Here is a 21,350-nt window from a genome sequence, read left to right on the forward strand (position 1 = left end):
AATTTTTCAGTCTTGATACATCATTAGTTGTAATAAGTGCTGACAGGTAATGTGACACACTAAATAGGAGAAGAAGTGAATGCTAATGCCACCTGTTATCAGTCAGGCATGATGGTTAAGTTTGTCTGGCTAACAGCCTCAAGGAGGCACAGCTCATCTATGTTTTAATTCTGTGAGGATGAGTGATTTCATAGTTTGTTATTGTATGTTGATCATGGTGAGTGTACTGGAGTGAGGTGGAGGTGCAGTGTGGGGTGAGGGATAGAGAGAAGTGGGAGGCAGGGAGGTGGTTGGGGGAAAGCGTCTAGCAGTTCGCGGGAGTTGGGAGCTGTCCGTGGGCTAGCTAGGGGTTTAGGTAGAGGGGACACATGGCAGATGGCCGAGCACTCAATTTCATTTCACAAGCTAGGGCGCGAGATGGCAGCGCACATCAAGCTGACAAGTACTGGGCGAGGGTAATGAGAAAGGGGTGGTGTGTGTGTGTGTGTGTGTGTGTGTGTGTGTGTGTGTGTGTGTGTGTGTGTGTGTGTGTGTAGGTGGGGGTGGGGGGGTGGGGGGTGGGGGGACCGTGCACATTTCCCCTACAGCTTGAGAAAGCTAGCAAAGTAAAGCTCTGTACCTTCTGTGCGTGTATTTGGCGATGAAGCAGTGCTTCGGTCTTTAGGTGAGTCGTCTCCTTAATTCCTAAATAATTTGGTATTCTCAACCAGAACTTTCCGTACATTAACAATTAGATATCATACAGGCTACCACTAAGCATTCAATGGAGGTGGATATAAAAATCTGTGTGTTTACAGGAGTGGATATGGCTTAAACTGTGATGTGGAGATCTATGGCTATGGTGTGGGCTGAAATTCTATGTTCATTTAAGTAATTTTGTTTTTCTCTCTCTCTCTCAAAAAAGTGTGGTATGACTTAATAAATGTCGTAGTTGTGCGTGAGACTTCACAGTTATTTAACTGAAACGCACAAATATTTCCTATGTTCCTTTGAATGAAATCTGTTTTTATGTAGAACTTCTGAAGGAGAGAAGAAAAGTACTGTGTTCACACAAGTCTGGTAGAAGGCAGGAGCTGTGTCATAAACTAGTAATACTTTGCTTTTATGTCACTATAGGTCAAAAGATGTAAGTGCCGAGAGAGTAAATTTCGTTTTTAAACGACCGTTTATTTTACAACAAAGTATCTTCAAGTATTTTGGGAAAAAAGCCCTTTACATTGTTATGAAATGAACAATATTATAAACATTTACAATGAATTCAGTTTTAGCAGTTTCTATAGCTGTATCAGATGGTTGATCATCAAATTAGGTTAGCCCTAAAATGTCTAATACTACGAACATTTGATTCACAGAGCATTTTCATTTTTCATGATGTCTGCTGCTGTTGATTGAAACTTTGTATAATTCTACTCGGACAGCTAGAGACTGTGGATTAAGAAGTCAAGCATATGAAAATCAGGTGAGTGTGTAATTTGGGGTCTCTCTTTTGTGTTACATTGTGTAAAGACAAGTATATTTGAGAGTAGTGTAATCTTTTAGTGGAAAAATATAAAAAGGTCATAGTTTTAAAAATAAGATCACAAGTAACTAATTCATAGAAGGTTAAATGCTAGTTACCATTGTTACGCCTCTGCACAGACTGATTTCTTGCTTACTTATTTCCATAAACAATCACTATTTTATTAACCTATTCAGTCTTCTTTACAAATTTTGGTTCTTTTACAACTGCAGTCTTTACCTTTAAGTGCCCAAGAGAGGCCAATATACAGTACTTTATAGACAGTAAACTGAAGTTCATTGTCATTAAGAGTGTACGACTGAGTGGTGCTATCACAGTTCCGTGTTTGATGCCTAAATTATACACAGGCTTTTACTGTTCATCTAAACTTATAGTGACAGGAATTTAGTTGCAATAAAAGTATTCCATATTTACATACACACAGGCAAGATAGCACTACAAGTTGCAGACTACAGATGACACTAGTGGTGAAGACTCACTACCTACTGCAATTTTTATGCTGTGTGTGAGGAAATTTAACAGAGTGCAGTGTCCCTATTTTAGATGTGAGCTTCAGGAGTACACCACCACCACCACCACCACCACCACCACCACCACCAATTTAAATATTTTCCTTTACTGTCAACATGGTTGAAGTCAATATACATTCACTTGGAAATAACCTGAAGATATTTAGCACAATTAGTATTTACTACATGTGGTGGAAGTTCTCAGGGGAGTGACAAATATTTGAGAAAGAACAAGAATTAAAACTTTCCATGTTTCTATGGCTTGGGGCCCAATAATATGTCAACAATTATAGAATCATGCTCAGTTCATGCCTACCCTGAAGTACACAAGTACATCAGTAATTGTGTTTTCCACAGTTTCTCACATTTCACAAGTAACTGTTCCATATATCTTTTTTGTTCATTTTTTTGCATTTTCAATCACTAATTTTCCTAGTTTTATAGTTTTAATAGATTGGAACCATATTTAAAAACTGCCCAAAGAAAATATTAGTACCTATAGCATCATAGAGGACAGTTGATATCCATGAGAGAAGAGCGAGTGATGTAACGTCACCAAGACTTGCTGCAATTGGAGTAGCTACATTATCGGGATTGATGCTACAATGCCGTGAGAAAACTATCACTGCAGCAGTTGTAAGACCTAAAAAAGAACAAATAGCTTATTAGTGCAAATTGAGCACAAAGCAATTTAACATAATTATCAACGCAAAACAGTACTTATGTATCAGAATGATGAAAGTAAAAGATGTGCATCATGTCAAAGATTCCCCAATTTTTATCCACGTAAATAGTATTGCTCCACTAAGTACAGATTTTGGTTTGATTAGAGGTTTTCATGTTCAATTAAAAAGAAAAAGAAAAGTTACTTCAACAATAATTAATGAAATCCACAAACAAACAACAAATATTAATATTTACATACCTGTCACTAGCAAAGTTACTGAAGCCATATAATAATGTTAATTACAACTAAATACAGACAAGAAAATAACTAGAGAGTTAGTTTTACCTAGAACAAAGCTGGCAAGTGAAGCAGTCACTAAACTGCTGGCACACATAAGAAGTGCATGGTCAAGCCGCACACTGCTGCTCTTGAAACCTCCCATCACTATTGCCACAACTGAAGCAAGGAATCCAACCACATTTGCCTGACACTGTGCGAAAGAAGATACACAAAAAAAAAAATCAGACTATCGCCACAATAAAAGATGCCAACATTGAAAAAAAAAAATATATATATGAAAACATGCCTTGGATAATTTACAAACTTTTAGTAACTTTACAATTACTAAAGTCATAACTTCCTGATAATCTACATAGTCATATTTACTTGAGAAATGAACACACCAACTGTAAAACAATATTGATACTCAGATATTTAGGCAACAGTTACATGTCCCAATATACAAACTATCACAAGTAATACTTCACTATGAGTACAAGCAACAAAAATTCTGAGTAGAATACAAATGAAGGTAAGAATGAAGATAATGATTTCCACTACATAAAGTAACAAGTTTGTTTCCACATTTGCATTTTTTGAAGTACACAGACCAGAGACCACAGTCTAAGCAGCCAGAGACACTGTGTGTGTGTGTGTGTGTGTGTGTGTGTGTGTGTGTGTGTGTGTGTGTGTGTGTGGAGCTATTTCCGATGAAGGTCTTGTTGGTCAAGAGCACACTTTCTGACAGTCTCTCTGTTGTGCCTATCTGCAACTCAGCATCTCCATCATAGGTGAGTAGCAACTATCCTTTTCATAATATTGTGGCATTTTATCTTGGATTTTCTATTAACTTTTTAAAAAAGTTTGCATATCCTGGTGAACTGATCATTGACTGAGTATTTCATCATTCACAAAACCCTTTAGTGGGAGATTATGGTGACAATGTTCAGGAGCACCACATTTGTGTGCATTTAAGTGAACACTTTTTAGCGGAGTTCAATAAGTAACGCAACACTATTTTTTCTGAAAGCAGGTTTGTTTTATTCAGGATTCCAATACACCATATTATTCCCCACTCTTTTAGTTACAAAACCATGTTTTTCAACAAAATTCCTTTTCAATGTGATGACCTTATGCCACCTTATTGGGAGGGGCTGTATGCCCACATGGTACCACTCTCCTCGTCGACATTGGAGCCAATGTCTTGTTGCAACAATAACCTCTCCATCACTCACGTAATGCTTCCCATGGAGTGCATCCTTCATTGGACCAAACAGATGGAAGTCAGAAGGTGCTAGATTCAGGCTGTACGGTGTATGAGGAAGAACAGTCCAACGAAGGTTTGTGAGTTCCTCTCGGGTGTGCAGACTTGTGTGAGGCCTTGCATTGTTGTGGAGAAGTTCATTTGCACAATACACTTCAGAGTTGGTTGTTGCACCATAAGGGAGGACATCAAATAGCATAACCCTTTTAGTTTCCCGGAAGACTGGTCCCACGACTAATGGCTGATGGTGCAGCTTTGAACTTTTTCTTCAGAGGAGAGAGGTGTGGTGCCACTCCACGGACTGCTGTTTTGTTTCAGATTCAATGTGATGAACCCATATTCCACTGCCTGTGATGATTTTCGACATAAAATTGTCACATCAGCCTCATAATGCGAAAGCAATTCTGCACAGATGATCCTTCGTTGCTCTTTATGGTGTACAGCGAGGCGGTGAAGAATCCAGTGGGCACACACCTCTGAGTATCACAACTGGTGGACAAGTGTGTCAGCACTACCAGCAAAGACATCCATTATAGCAGCAGGGTGTCTTGATTGTGATCCGTCAATCACCTCAAATGTGAATGTCTGCATGTTCCAATAATGCAGGGGTCACAGCTGTGTCGGCCTTGTTGCAATAACAGATGTCTCTCCCGACTCACCATGCTGCTGTTCACTGCCACGTCTCCACAGACATTCTGCAAGTGCCTATGAATATCTGTTCTGGTTTTCCACCAAAAGAATCTCAATGACAGCTCTGTGCTTGGAACACACCTCTGTTACAAATGATATTTTGAATGCTACTTATAGCGCCACCACCTATTGGAATTTCATGAAACAAAAGGGGCTGAAGCGGGAATATTCCATCATGTCCCACAACAAATTCCGCAGTTTTTCAACCGAAATTGGCTGAGGGGGGAAAAAAAAGTGTTGCAATCCTTACTGAATATCCCTTGTAGCTTCATACGTTTGTTTTTTCTAAAAATTGTTGATCTGCCTGCCAGTCCAATGAAATCAACTGATGGAAGATATGATACTTCACTTTTACTCCTGGGCATGCTTCCTTCTAACAGTCTGGCACCAAGTTTAACAAATCCTGAGATTTTCATTTTGGAAAACTTGTATGTCATGAGCATATCTGTCAGTTAGGATGACTAGTTTTCTACAAGGTTCATACATCTTGCAGCTCCCAAATCCAGAAGCACTATTTTGCTGACCCGTAGAAGGAACAAATCCTGTTTGTGCCTCTATGCTATTTTTATACATTACACTGTTTTTATTGTCACTGGCCACCACAAATATATTTCCTAATGATAATGGTTTCATTGTTGTCTATTTCACTTTAGCAGCTTATTTTACAACTTCCAACCATTCTTCACTGACAACACTCACTTCCACAGTTTTCCCCCTTTCACAGGGGGGGTCTCCTGTTGAATTATTTGCCTTTAGAGCATATTAATAAGAATTGTCTTTCAAGCATATTAATAACTGTGCCTTGAGACAATTTCTGATCTAAGTTTATACTAACTACACACGGCAGTGTGTATATTACATATATCTTGATCGTCTTCAAGATAGTTGCACAAAGTTGAGTTTTCTTTTACCATTTCTTGCCAATTTCGACTGTCCCCTTTTAATGAGATATGCTTTGTAAGGCAAATCAAGACGTTAGTTTGATTAATACTGAGTATTTGAATACAATCTTGTGAGCCAAGAGTATGAATAATCATCGCTAGCTGCTGTGGCCGAGCGGTTCTAGGCGCTTCAGTCCGGAACCACACAACTGCTACGGTCGTAGGTTCAAATTCTGCCTTGGGCATGGATGTGTGTGATGTCCTTAGGTTAGTTAGGATTAAGTAGTTCTAAGTTCTAGGGGACTGATGACCTCAGATGTTAAGTCCCATAGTGCTCAGAGCCATTTGAACCATTTGAATAATCATCATTTACGAAATTTACGCTTACTTTGAAACATTTCTCAATGAACCAATAGTAACAGCTGTTACACTGAACATCCTTTATCACTTCCTTTTATTAAACACAATGAGTTTCCTTAACACTGCAAGTAGTGGCTGAGAAGAAATTACACTGATTGTCACAAAAGCTTCAGTGCTCAAGCTTACTCTCTCACTATAGTCTGTGTGTAGTACATTAGAATGAAAATTGTCACTAACACGTATCACATACACATTATGTCTACAATGAAGATGTGAGGGGGTTAAGACATTAGTCTTTGTATCCAAGAGAAGTTATGTTCAAACCTGTAATAGTCATTTCTAACAGTTTTCTTTGATCTTAATCATCTGTTGTGAACATCGGGTTAGTTCCATTTATAAAGTCATATATATTTAACCAATTCCTCTGTCTTCCAGCAACTTACCTTGTCCCACTAAAGAAGTCCTTTGCCTCTAATGACCGAGCTGCCGTCAAGGCACTGAACTTCTTCCCTACAACGGAGGTTAAATAAAACAGACCCAAACAATGCCATGAATAACACATGTATACTCACTTTTGAAATCTCAATCACTAGCTGATACTATTAATCTAACTGCACAGCTGGATATGGAGATTAAAATGGAGCATTCATTACAAACAAGAAGCAAATATGCACTTTCTGTGTTAGAGCACTGTTGACAGAAAGATAATTAATACGTGAAAAGTGAACTGAAGTTTCTTGTTACAGTAGTAGCTCAAGCATGATACTTTCAATACATCCCCTGGCAATAGCATCCTCTTGGAAACCACCTTAAAGTCACCAGCTTAGTGGTACCTGAAGTTCAGTGGGAAATTATTTTATAAATATCCACTTAGAAGCCTCATTCTTTACACTGTGATAAGTATGAGCATTTATATAAGACTGCAGGACTCCTTGAATGTCTTATAGCTCTGTCAGGTGATGCCTGATATAAAACACTAAAAATCAAGAGTGACTCACTGTGACATTCAGAACTGTTCCATAAGTTTTTTTTTAATATTCAAGAATACCAGAAAACACACTAGTCATGTAATTTAATTTATTTTACAAATGTGCTTATGATCAGGTGTCAATGTCACAAACCTCTGACAATGCAGACATCCTGGTAGGATAAGGAATGTTGTACATTTTAATTACAGTATACCTGAAGCTGACACTGCCCCTCAATAATTTTCAGAAATACTGCAGTGCAGTGTCTGAGACACTGTAGTAATCAGCAGCTGCATTTGATTAAGAATGAACTCACAAATAGCAATTATGTTTCTGCATCAGCTGTAGAATAATTCAGAACAAATCAAAATTTATGCTGGAGCAGGACTCGCACCCAAATTTCCTGTTTGGCACGTGTGGTCACTGTAACAACTTCAACTATCTGAGCATGCTCCTACGAGTGGCCCAAATCTTCATTTGTCCTGGTGTTTACTCTCTAATAGTCTACAGCTTATGTAGAAGCAAAACAGCAATTTGCGAGTTCATTCTTAACTTAATTTGGCTGTTGGTCATCAACGCAGAGTCTCTGACATTGCACTACAGTATTTCATGCCATTGCAACAAAATGGTGAGAGAAAACTGTCTCCTCATGTGGGTGATTCATGGTAATGCAGTGCGAGCATAAGAACACAGGAGGAGAAATGGAGATTTGTGCCACTCCTGGAAGCGTGCTCAGATAGCAGAAGTGATTAAAGTGACAGCTTGCAACAAATGGGAAATACGGGTTCGAGTTCCAGTCCGGCACAAACTTTCATTTGTACAGAAATATTCTACAGCTGATGCAGAACCATGATTGCAATTTGTGAGTAAATTATCAATTTCCAGAAGCCTCTATTTTTCCATAAATCCTATGTGAGCAACACAAATTCACAATAATTCATTACTTTTATATTCAAGGTGATAATGAGAACAGAAAAGATTATATTCTTCTCTGCTAGTGATCTGAATTTCAACCACTGCAGACCTACTCATTTTGCCTTAAACTCAGAGCACATACGAAGACATGCACTAGTGACAGTGTGACATGACGGTGGTGTAATCTACTGTGTCACAGATGGAGATCTGGAGATTCAACTCAACTGAGAGCAATACAGCAGTCTCTTCTCCAAATGAATGTACCCTTCAGTATTCTACTTGCGTTGCTATTCTGTCTGGCAGATATATGTAACCTAGGAAATGAAGAGTAATATCCAACTGTTATTGAGCAGTATTTAAATAAAACAGGAAAATAATGATACCAATGAACAGAAAGTAACTAGTGTATAAAGGACCACATATAAATGAGATAATAACTAAATAAATAAATACATAAATAAAAAATATGATGGGGCACATTCTACTATTAGCATGTAAGTGGTTGGAAGGGAGATGGGGAGCAGATTCTCCATCATATATGGCTATTCACCTCAGCCTTACTACACCATTAAGCTTATGATGAGAAGTACAATATCAATGTGTGTATTTAATGTTATTTGCATCACAAATTCTCCAGATCAGGTTCAGTAAATTGTGCATTTGTATCTTATGCCTATGTGAAAGGAGTAGTTTAACCCTTTCACTGCTGTGGATGAATTAACTTGTCGCGATCCGTCACTCCCCAGGTGCTGAAGATGTGTTTAAATGCAGTCTCTGGGTTTTCCTTAAGCACTATGATGCATTTTTGAGCCCAGTTCTGCTGACCTTCTCACTGTTGCGGACAAGTTACTGCCATATGTCGGCCAATAATTATTATACAATTTACGTGAATCTTGGTATGCTACCATTCGAAGAAAAAACCTCATTTTGATATCTTCAACTGTTTATGAAATACGATGATAGTTATGACGACAATTTCTGATGTGCAGGGATGGAACTGGGCATGCCGAGGGCGAACATCTGCCAGATATAAAAACCAATACCTCAAGAATGAAGTAAGATACTATTCTGCTCTCAATTATTTTAAATGAAATTTCAGTATCTTATTTACATTTCATACACAGCAATGTATAAGCTAAAATCAACTATAAGCAAAGTCTACTCAATTCATTTTAAAATTTGTAAACTCAGTTTTATGCAATGGTTTACTTAATTTGATGCAGCACAGTAACTATGACAAATAATGAAAAGAAATTCAGTCGTTCATCAAGCAAAGAAGCAAAGATGTCAGACAGTAAGATGAGAAGAAAATCAAATTTTTTCACCAAATATTTTTCTTAAAATTGGATGATGGGTACTTCCTAGATAGTGGCAGGAACACCATCTCTCGGGTGGCAGCATTAGGCGAGCAGTACAGCAACAACAAAGCCGTGCTCAACATTGAATGCAAAGAGCATGTCTGTAGCAATCAGAGGGTTAAGTTCATATCAAGACAATCACTACTTGAGGAGTCTTACAAGAATAAGGGAAGCAATCACCTATGGTCTCATTTAAAGGTGTATCTTTGCATAGTTCTGGAGGGGCTTGAGGAAACTACAAGAAACCTAAACCAGCATAGCTAAACTAAAATTACAATTATTATCCTTTGGACACCTCCATAATTTCACACTGATTCATCTCAGTGTACCTCGGCTAGTTACATTCCAGTCAATTGTGGCAGTCATTTCAGTGTGTGGTTTATGCTCCTTTTGTTTCTAATGATACGAAGGCCTTTCGAGGAAAAATAAAGCTTAGAAAGTTGTTTATTCCATGAGGTGCTCAACAATCTTCAGAGTTGTTGCTAAACAAAAAATTTAGAAATAAAGGTAACAACTCACCAGCACACGATGACATGGAGTAGTGGATCGGAATGGTGTGACAGAACAGAGATAGGGGAGACTGTAGGGTAGAGGGTGTCTGTGTAGGATGAGTGAATTAAGGGTCTTGGAGCACACTGAAAGCATGTGTGAAGCAGGGGGCAAGTGAAGGTTGTGGCCAGGAGGATGATGGGAATGAAGGATGTGGTCCTGTTATAATTAGTTTCCATTTTATAAATGACATTGAAATGTCAAACAACGACACCACTGACACAGCAAAAGAAAGCTGTTTCGAAACACAATCATATCTCAAACTTATGTTTGATTGCAGTAAAGGAAACCAACTAACTCACGTACTTTATGAAAATACATTGTTCCAAACACTGCCATTTAGAGCACTGGGCATGATGAAGGATGAAGGGAGATTAGGATTTGGCAAACATGTCATTATAGACTGAGCGTAAGCTCAGATAGGAAAAAGATGAAGCAAGAAATTGATAATGTCATTTAACAAAGAAAGCATACAGTCTTTACCTTAATCGATTTACGGAAACTATGTAAAACCAAAAGCTGGATGGATGGCCAATGTGCCACCTCACTTAGGTCTTCAACAGCAAAAATTTAATTTTGCAGACAGAAGCTGATACATTGAGATTCTGTTCCAAATGTTCCTGAGCAGTCATGCTTGTTAGGTATTATCCATACTGGTGTTTCACAAACCTGTATCAATGTAAGATTTCCAACAATCATGCTCCATTGTTGCTTAGGTGTGTCCATGTGACCTAGATTAGCTTGTGTTGATAAGCGAGACGCAAGGGTCATCTCCAGATTTCCTTTGAGACCCAACAGTGCAGGTACAAGTATAACAACTTCTGTCACTGCTTCAAATACTGTCCAGTGCTGAAAGAATAAAAAAGTAGTTTATAATTCCTAACCTATATTTATAATTTCAGAAATTAGACTATAGACTGAATTCTAGATGTGAACTACCAACTGCAAAGGTATCATTTTGTTATTTGACGTCGAACAAGAGTCAACTATTCATTAATATCATGTTTGAAGTAGCTAATTTTGCATGTCATCTAAACCACAAAGCATTTCCATTGTATTATTCCTAAAAATCACCATTAGTTTCATTCATCTTCACATTACGAAATGTCAATGTTATATGTCTTACATGTCAGTGCCTTATTTATTTATAATTTTTTTATAAAATTCAAGGCCTTTTAGTAGCAAAAAAACACTTAAGTATCCCATTTGCTTTCAGAGAGAGAGCCACAAATCCCAGTTCGATATAATCTGTATGATAGTAAAGAAAATAATATTAATGCCAAACCAAACTCTAGCTTTTCAGTAGATTAAAGCAATAAAATATTGACTTTTAATAGAAGTGTGAACCAACTCAGTTATTCAATTGGTGAAGTAATTCATACTGCATTATGAGCCACTTTCCCTTGGACTGTGAAATATTCAATATATTTTTTTCTGGTCTTGTCAGGAAGACAATTCTCTACAACAGTTCAACAATAACAAATCATCTGGGGGCATGCTGTAAGCAGCTGGTAGAGGTGCTTTTGTGGGATGTTAGCTTCAATACTTCATATCGGAGGGGTGTTACCAGACAGAGAAACAGTTGGCATCCAGCACTGAAGTGGCAAGTTGCACCCTAACTCTTACACTTGCATTTACAACCTCAGCCGGCCAACACAAACCACTGCATCCAAATATTTTTGGTCACACAAGCTGACCATAGCAGCAGAGGTTTTATCCTAATCAAGACAGTTATCTTAAGGGCCCACAGAAAATCTAGTGCACACATCTTCCGCATGTGTTGTTTCAGTGATCTGGCCATAATCAAATGTAGCAAGATCTTGTGTCTGGCCAGTCTTGTGTCACTATACTACACATGGTGGGTACAAAGTATCATCACAATACAATGCCATTCATTATTATTATTATTTTAGTGTGCTCAATGACACAGTTATAAGCATCATCGCTGAATATGAATGTGTACATTAAGTTACATGAACAAAACAGGTCTTCACAAATAAGTTACTGTAAGTATGTTCTATACATGCATTATCAACTTCTTGGAGAATGCTTGAGAGTGCCAGTGATTAGAACAAGGAAGGTCACCCCTCTGGACCAGAGAAAGATAACCCTTCCAGCTCCCACCACCTTCTGTTCTTGTGCTGTCAAAAGCTGTCATGAAACCACCAATAGAGCATGATGCTATAAAAATAATCCTGTTATCAAATACCCATGCAAGGAAGTTTTATTTTGTTATTTATGGTTTGCAAAAAACTGGCAGAACATTGGAAAAAATGAGCAAAAGAAAGTAAAAAAGTTTTTTACTTCATCCTCCTGTGTCAATATTCACGTCTCCACATACTATTATGTTAGTTTTGGGGGCTGAAACGCTTTCCAGGACTTCTGTTATTTTGTGGAAGAAAGTATCCACATTATCACTAGGTGTGCGGTACACATACAGAATAATTAACTTCTTATGTATGTTTAGCTTTGTTAGTTCAATGGCTGCCAATTCAAAATGTTTACCTACACTTACTGTGATCAGTCGTCCTATAGGTTTAAAATGTGCACCACCTCTGATATAAACAAATGACTCCCCACCATTTAAGGTAGTTTTACAGTAGCAACTTGCACAGTCATATGCCAGTATCATTATATGCTGTATTTCTTTGTCTCTACAGCAGTGTTCTGTAATGCGTACCACCACGCTGTTCAAAGACTGTAATTCAACTACCAGCTGGTGCACTTTATTTCTAATAGACTGTACATTTTGATAATAATAGATAATTCTGAGAAAATTTCTGTGGTGTTTGTCATTTCTTTTTCTCTCTGATGACTGATGGGCATGCAGCCTGGTGTGGAACACTTTATCTTCTATGTATAAGGTGAAGATGTCACTAAAGTGGTTGATACACTTTTGACATAGGGTAGTTTGTTGTCATGATTTATCTTTAAGAAAATGAAAAGCCTAGTCATCCTAGCTCTGACAAAAGGTATTTGATCATGTGTGGCCCCACAACCATTTGATATATTCTAAATCCACCATCCTACCTTTCCCGGTCCTATTGCAGTGCAGACCATGCCATACTGTACCCCCATCTCTCTACTGTTCCCACTGAAGTGTGTGCCTGGTCAGCAGTCATCAGCACTACCTACAGCTCTGCACTGACTCACCATACAGCAAAGGGAAGCTGAAGTTGATCATGATGCTGGAACAATTCAGCCACACTGACACTGAAGCTACCAGGAAGGGAAGCTATCTAACACAGGTCACCACCTATACTGTATATTGTGTCCCTATCCAAGCTATTCCCTATCCTACCCACTATCACTAACTGATCATCATTTGTAAAATTCTTACACCAAGGCCCTAACCCTCAGTCACATGATTCAGCCCAGCACTTGGCCTGATACTCCTCCCTTAACTTTTCCTGTAATTGAGTGCTTACACCTCTGCCATGACTATCACCTAGCAGCAGTACCCTCTTCTTCCTAACATTGGTGGTGTTCCTAGTCACAGTCTGCTGCACATTTCCTACTTCTGTACCATCTTGAGGCTCCTCTCCCCTCAACTCTGGCAGCTGGAATGTGTTACTGGTAGATTTAATGAAACTGTCAGACCACATTCTCCGCCTGCTATCCTTAATACCAATTGCCATTTTCCAACTACTACCCTCATCAATGTATTCCTTCATCCACACTAGCTCTCTCCAAACTTGATCCAACTCTGCCCAAAGTGGACAAATATTCCTTTCCTGCTTCTCTTTTAAACTACTGCTGCTGTGTATTTTGCAGTTCCAAGGGAGGGCCTCAGTGACCTCCTTAGAGTTCTCTCCACTACATTCCCTCCACTGAAACAACATGCTACTCCTTAGGAAGACCCAACCTGCCTGTTTGACGTTTACTCCTCCATATACCTGCCATGCCATCTGCTTAGGCAGTAACTTGTGAAGTTTGTGTGGTTTTAGAGGCCTAAACATCTGTCATGTTTTCAATATGTCTGTGTGTTACTTGTCACGAAGTGTTGCTTTATGTAAAACGTGACCACAGCAGAAAATTGAGGATTGGCAAACTTAATTGAATCAAGCAAGAATAGGAAGGATGGTGAGTAAACTTATCTCAAGTTTTTATCTTCCCAAAACTTCAATTTTAAATATATGCCAAAAAAACTGAACACTTAAATTCACAATTTCAGAACAGCACATGGACATTAGAGACTCAAGAATTTAGTCATACAAGTCTGACTCTAAGAAGTTGTTAGACTGGTTTCAGCAGCACCATCCTACCCCAGAAACCTAAGAGCTAATATCAATAAGCACTGGTGTTGTCAGAAATGAGAAGATAAACTGCCACTTGTCCCCAGGCATTGGGGTGCAAAGTCTCAAGCACAATGCTATTATTTTCAGGCAGTGCAACTGAAACAGTGATAAAAGTGCAGCATCTTGCTGCAGTGAACAGCACTAAACAAATCCAATACAAAATTTCAGTTATCACCACCACCATTCTTTTTTCCAACTTTCATTGGAAACAGCAAAATGAAGAGTTAAAAGAATTTCTAGCCTATACACTGTACTCCTACCGTTCGTCCATTTTTTATGTAAGTGGGATGAAGAAAGGTGCTAACTCATTTGAACCTTAACAACAAAAAGTGAAATTGGACAATACTAAATATATAATTCATAGTGGTCTTTTGCTGAACAGGGTCACATGGCATCATGAACAGACCTTTGCAGAAATTATTCACTGGTTGGTTGGTATGATGAGAAAGGGACCAAACTACAGCATCATCAGTCCCTTTTTTTGCATTCAAACAGGTTGCAGAGTAAAACAATTCCCCAAGAGTGTCTGGGAAGTAAAAAAGGCAGAAAACTAACTAGGAAACACACTGAAAGATATAACAAGAGGGGCAAGACAAAAGGGGAGAACATGCATTAAAAGGAAAAAAGCGGGAGAAGGTATTAAAAGAATATAGCAAATGGCCTGGACTGGCTGATTGCAAGAAGAAATAAAGGATGAGCCAGCCACTCTGCAACACACAAATCTCCAGTCTATACAACAAGGCTAGAGGAACACAGACAGAGAAAAGACGAACACCTTGGCAAACAAATAGCAAAGAAAGGAAAGAGTGAGGAAAGGGTGAAATGGAGGGAGAGTGGAGGCCTGGGAGAGAGGGCCAGACACCCACCCCTAGATTGTGTGATAAGCCCTTTTCCCACAAATAGAACATAGAACTATATCAACCATTGACGCAGTGTCTCCCAACACCATTGGCAGTGTGGCGGGAAGGTTAAAAGTCTGCCGCAGAGTGGTTAAAATTGACCAGTCTAATAAGATGTGGGCGTCAGTCAAGTGGGAACCAAAGTGACACTGGGGTGGGCCCTCACGACAGAGGTGGTGACCATGAGTCAGCAAAGTATGGCCAATGCAAAGCCGGCAAAGGACAACAAAGTACATGCAAGTGGCTCACATGGTTGACCAACACACATTCATTGTCTCCTTGATAGCACATAGTGTATTTGGTGTCCTGAGAGTGTGCCATTCAGTATCCCAGATCCTGAAAACTTTACGGCCTAAGACCGACTGGAGATCAGTCTCCAGTGAGCCGATCTCCAGAGTTGGTTGACTGGTAGCCTGTTTTGCCAGGCTATCAGCAAGTTTGTTGCCCAGGACCCCAACATGTCATGGGGTCCAAATGAAGGACACTGAATGTCCACTGTTTCTGATGGCATAAAGACAGCCCTGGATGTCATTATTAAGGAATGGAGAAGGAAGCACTGGTCGAGGGCTTTTTTTTTTTTTTTGTGGTTTTAGGGCGCACAACGTCAACGGTCATTAGCGCCCAGACTACTTTAGGAATGCACCGCGAGTCACAAGTTTAAAACAGCAACAAAACGGAAAACACGATGAAAGACATACTGACAGGCATAGGATTAAAAAAGAAAACAGCATAATCAAATGTCCTTTGAGAGGGTTGTCAAATTGATAAAATGAAGAACGCGAGCAGCTGCTCGTGGGTCATCCGCTAAAATGGCTTCTACAGTACATGGCAGGCCAATATCGAGACGTAGGGTGTTAAAATTCGGACACGACGTTAAAATGTGGCGGACCGTCAGCAATTGCCCACATGGGCAGAACGGCGCCGGCGCAGCCGTCAGCAGATGGCGATGGCTGAACCGGCAGTGGCCAATTCGCAACCGGGCCAAAACTACCTCCTCCCGCCGAGAAGGGCGTGAGGAGGACGTCCAAGCCACGGGTAGAGCTTTCAAGGCCCGAAGCTTGTTGTCTGAAAGTGCAGCCCAATCGGCATGCCACAGCGAGACAATGCGCCGACAAATTACCCTGCTACAATCTGACGAAGGGACACCACAAGAAGCTGTCCGAGGCTGGAGGACCGCAGCCTTGGCCGCGGCATCTGCAGCTTCGTTCCCAGGGATACCGACATGGCCAGGAATCCACATAAAGCTAACCGGAGAACCGACGTCCACCAGCTGCTGAAGAGAGCGTTGGATCCGGTGCACGAAAGGGTGAACCGGGTACGGATCACCGAGACTCTGGATAGCGCTCAGGGAATCGGAGCAGATGACATATGCAGAATGTCGGTGGCGGCAGATGTAAAGGACAGCCTGGTAGAGGGCAAAGAGCTCAGCTGTGAAGACCGAACAATGGCCATGGAGCCGATATTGGAAACTTTGTGCCCCGACAATAAAAGAACACCCGACCCCGTCATTGGTCTTAGAGCCATCTGTATAAATGAAGGTCATATTAATGAACTTCGAACGAAGTTCGACAACACGGGAGTGGTAGACCGAATCGGGGGTAACCTCCTTCGGGAGCGAGCAGAGGTCAAGGTGGACGCGAACCTGAGCCTGGAGCCAAGGTGGCGTGTGGCTCTCGCCCACTCGAAAGGTGGCAGGGAGTGAAAAATGAAGGTGTTGAAGGAGGCGACGAAAGCGAACTCCATGGGGTAGCAGGGCGGAGACATACAACCCGTATTGACTGTCGAGAGAGTCATCAAAAAAGGAACGATAAGATGGGTGGTCAGGCATTGCCAGTAGCCGACAGGCATACCGACCAAGCAGTATATCGCGCCGGTAGGTGAGTGGCAACTCACCAGCGTCAGCATGAAGACTCTCGACGGGACTAGTATAAAACGCTCCGATCACAAGTCGTAAACCCCGATGTTGTATGGAGTTGAGGCGGCATAAGATGGATGGCCGTGCAGAGGAGTATACGAAGCTCCCATAATCCAGCTTGGAGCGGACGATCGACCGATATAGGCGAAGGAGGACAGTTCGATCCGCTCCCCACGACATACCACTGAGAACACGGAGGACATTGAGAGAACGGGTACAACGGGCAGCCAAATAAGACACATGTGGAGACCAACTAAGTTTCCTGTCAAATGTAAGACCTAAAAATTTTGTTGTCTCCACGAATGGGAGAGCAACGGGACCAAGTCGTAAAGACGGTGGGAGAAATTCTTTGTAGCGCCAGAAGTTAATACAGACCGTCTTCTCGGCAGAAAAACGGAAGCCATTGGCGACACTCCACGAGTAAAGACGGTCAAGAGAACGCTGAAGACAGCGCTCCAGGAAACACGTACGCTGCGCGCTGCAATAGATGGTAAAATCGTCCACGAAAAGGGAGCCTGATACATCAGCTGGGAGGCAATCCATTATTGGATTGATCGCTATGGCGAAGAGAGCGACGCTCAAAACTGAGCCCTGTGGTACCCCATTCTCCTGGCGAAAGGTGTCTGACAGGACAGAACCCACACGTACCCTGAACTGTCGATCCATTAAAAAGGAACGAATAAAAAGAGGGAGGCGACCGCGAAGACCCCATGTATGCATGGTGCGGAGAATGCCCGCCCTCCAACAGGTGTCGTAAGCCTTCTCCAAATCAAAGAACACAGCCGCGGTCGGGCGCTTCCGCAAGAAGTTATTCATAATGAAGGTCGACAAGGTAACCAGATGGTCAACAGCAGACCGGCGCCTACGAAATCCACATTGTACATTGGTAAGTAGGCGTCGAGACTCGAGCAGCCAAACCAATCGAGAGTTAACCATTCGCTCCATCACTTTACAGACACAGCTGGTAAGCGAGATGGGTCGATAACTGGAGGGCAAGTGCTTGTCCTTCCCCGGCTTAGGAATCGGGACAACAATAGACTCGCGCCAGCATGCGGGAACATGTCCCTCAATCCAGATGCGATTGTAAGTAAGAAGAAGAAAACCTTTACCCGCAGGAGAAAGGTTCTTCAGCATCTAAATATGAATAGAATCAGGCCCTGGAGCGGAGGACCGTGATCGGCCAAGTGCGTTTTCGAGTTCCCGCATGGTGAATGGGGCATTATAACTTTCACGATTCGAGGAGCGGAAGTTAGGTGGCCTAGCCTCCTCTGCCTGTTTGCGGGGGAGGAAGGCAGGGTGGTAATGAGCGGAGCTCGAAACCTCTGCGAAAAAGCGGCCGAAGGCATTGGAGACAGCCTCAGGGGCCACAAGGATGTCATTCGCGACCGTCAAGCCAGAAACTGGTGAGTGGACCTTAGTGCCAGATAGCCGGCGCAGGCTACCCCAGACAACAGAAGAAGGAGTAAAACTGTTGAAGGTGCTTGTGAAAGCAGCCCAGCTGGCTTTCTTGCTTTCTTTAATAATACGACGACACTGTGCACGTAATCGTTTATAATTGACACAATTCGCCACTGTAGGGTGGCGTTTAAAGGCGCGCAAAGCACGTCGACGAGCACGTAGAGCGTCTCTACATGCTGCGGTCCACCAGGGGACCGGTACGCGACGCGGAGAAGAAATAGGGTGGGGGATGGAATATTCAGCAGCAGAGAGAATGACTTCCGTGAGGTGTGCGACCTGACTATCGCAGCTTGGGAATGTTTGATCCTGAAAGGTCGCCCTGGAAGAGAAGAGCCCCCAGTCTGCTTTGGAGATGTTCCAACTAGATGAGCACGGAGAGGGGATATGCTGCAGGAGATGGATAACACACGGGAAGTGGTCGCTCGAATATGTATCAGAAAGAGCATACCACTCGAACCGGCGTGCAAGTTGGGGAGTACATATAGAGAGATCTAAATGGGAATAGGTGTGAGATGTATCCGAAAGAAAAGTAGGGGCGCCAGTATTGAGGCAGACGAGATTGAGCTGGTTGAAAAGGTCTGCTAACAGGGAGCCCCTCGGGCAGGATGCTGGAGAGCCCCAAAGGGGATGGTGGGCATTGAAGTCTCCAGTTAACAAAAATGGTGCAGGTAGCTGAGCAATAAGTTGCATCATGTCTGCCCTGGTAACGGCAGACGACGACGGAGTGTAAACGGTACAAATGGAAAATGTAAAAGTGGGGAGAGTAATGCGGATGGCAACTGCCTGCAGGCCGGTGTGCAACGTGATGGGATCGTAGTAAATATCATCCCGGACCAGCAACATAACCCCTCCATGAGCTGGGATACCTACCACAGGGGGTAGGTCAAAACGCACAGAGGTGTAGTGTGCCAAGGCAATTTGATCGCATGGGCGTAGCTTCGTTTCCTGGAGGGCTACGACGAGTGGACGGTGCAAGCGAAGCAGAAACTTCAAGTCCTCTCGGTTGGAGCGAATGCTGCGAATATTCCAGTGAATAAGTGCCATCGTAAGAAAAAAGGAAAATGAAAGAAGGGGTCACCTCGAAGGCCGCTGAGGGCCTGGCTTCGAGCGAGCACTGCCGCCGCTATCAGTAGGCGGACAGTCATCGTCCATTGGGTCTATAGGTTCATCGGCCATCTTGGGAAGATGGCCGGGAGGGGGAGCTTCCTCCGCCGGTGAACGGCCAGATGTTCGGCTACCAGCGGTGCGGCCAGGCGAAAGGGATGAAGGCCTGGGGCGGCAACCGCTGGGTGGCGCAGGAGAAGAAATGCGCCGTGGCGGAGAAGGACAACTGTGCTTCCTATTAGCCTTCTTGGATGGTCGTTTGGTGGAAGTACCGGACGAAGGCTGGGAGGTCGAGGTACGTAGGAAGTTTGCACGGGACGGTTCCTTCTTGAAGGCCCGTGCATCTGACTTCTGGGTCTTCGTCTTAGCAGAAGCTGATGAAGGGGCTGGTGTCTGTGGGGTGATGGGACGAAGAGGAGACGTCGACCGCGCGATCTTAGCACTGGCCGAACGGACGACCGTGGTGCTGAAGGTCAGATCGCAGGTCTGGGTTGCCACCTCCCTGGTAGTCCGAGGAGAGGCGAGGACAGTACTGTATTTCCCCGCTGGGAGCAGCGTGGGCTGCCTACTAGCCAATAGCTTGCGAGCAGCCGAGGTGGACACTTTCTCTTTGACCCGAATTTCTTGGATACAGCGTTCTTCCTTATAGACAGGACAGTCGCGGGAGGATGCAGCATGGTCACCCTGACAGTTCACACAACGAGGAGGCGGAGGTGGACAGTCACCCTCATGGGCATCCCTGCCACAAGTGACACATTTAGCCGCATTGGAACAAGATTGGCGAGTGTGATTGAAACGCTGACACTGGTAGCAGCGCGTAGGTGTCAGGACATAGGGGCGAACAGAAATAACCTCGTAGCCCGCTTTGATGCGCGATGGCAGCTGAACACTATCGAAGGTCAAAAAAAGTGTCCGGCTCGGTACAAGGTCATTGTTGACCTTTTTCATGACCCTATGGACAGCCGTCACGCCCTGCTCAGCGAGGAAAGATTGAATCTCCTCGTCAGTCAAACCGTCGAGGGATCTAGTGTAGACCACACCACGAGACGAATTCAGAGTTCGGTGAGCCTCCACCCGGACAGGGAATGTGTACAGGAGTGTGGCCCGAAGCAGTTTTTGTGCCTGAAAGGCGCTCTCAGTTTCGAGTAATAAGGTACCGTTACGCAACCTGGTACAGGATTTGACAGATCCGGCTATGGCATCGACGCCCTTCTGGATAACGAAAGGGTTGACAGAGGAAAAATCCTTTCCGTCCTCAGATCGAGAAACGACGAGGAACTGTGGGGCAGGCGGTAGTACTTTTGTCACTGGTAGCTGGTCACGTTTCCGTTTTTGGGCAGAAGTCGAGAGAGATGGAGTGAAATCCATTGCGGAGAAATCCCCCATGATTGCCAGCGTCTCTGATGGCGCGCTCCTTCCTTGTGGGGACCCTCTCAGAGGGCACTCCCGCCTTAGGTGAATGTTTACACCTCAGGTCACACCTCCCGAGAAACAGACGGAGGGACCAATCGGCATGGTCAGAAGGTATCAGCTCAGGCAATCACCCCTCCCCGGGCCTGGCCTTTACCAGGGGGTACGCGCGTGCCTTACATGTCTACCCAGGGCGGGGAATTACGCGTTACCCCGTCACCGGCTACGCGTGCGAACGCGTGGGTCGGCCTTCGGGCGCGCACAGGGAGGAAGGAAGAAGAGGAAAAAGGGGAGGGAGGGAGAGAGA

General features: G+C 42.8%; 1 protein-coding gene across 2 annotated transcripts in view; it reads right to left on the reverse strand.

Annotated features, from left to right (window-relative positions):
- LOC126249613 (solute carrier family 41 member 1-like) overlaps positions 1-21,350 on the reverse strand; it is a 106,059-nt gene that overhangs the window by 62,252 nt on the left and 22,457 nt on the right. For both annotated transcript variants that reach the window (XM_049951278.1, XM_049951279.1), the window contains exons 3-5: positions 10,629-10,808; positions 3,041-3,185; positions 2,525-2,671 (exon numbers count right to left, since the gene is read on the reverse strand). In XM_049951278.1, the coding sequence (XP_049807235.1) occupies positions 2,525-2,671; positions 3,041-3,185; positions 10,629-10,808 (472 nt within the window). The remainder of the gene's footprint in view (positions 1-2,524; positions 2,672-3,040; positions 3,186-10,628; positions 10,809-21,350) is intronic.

Source organism: Schistocerca nitens, chromosome 3 (assembly GCF_023898315.1).
Source record: "Schistocerca nitens isolate TAMUIC-IGC-003100 chromosome 3, iqSchNite1.1, whole genome shotgun sequence".
Lineage (NCBI taxonomy): Eukaryota > Metazoa > Arthropoda > Insecta > Orthoptera > Acrididae > Schistocerca > Schistocerca nitens.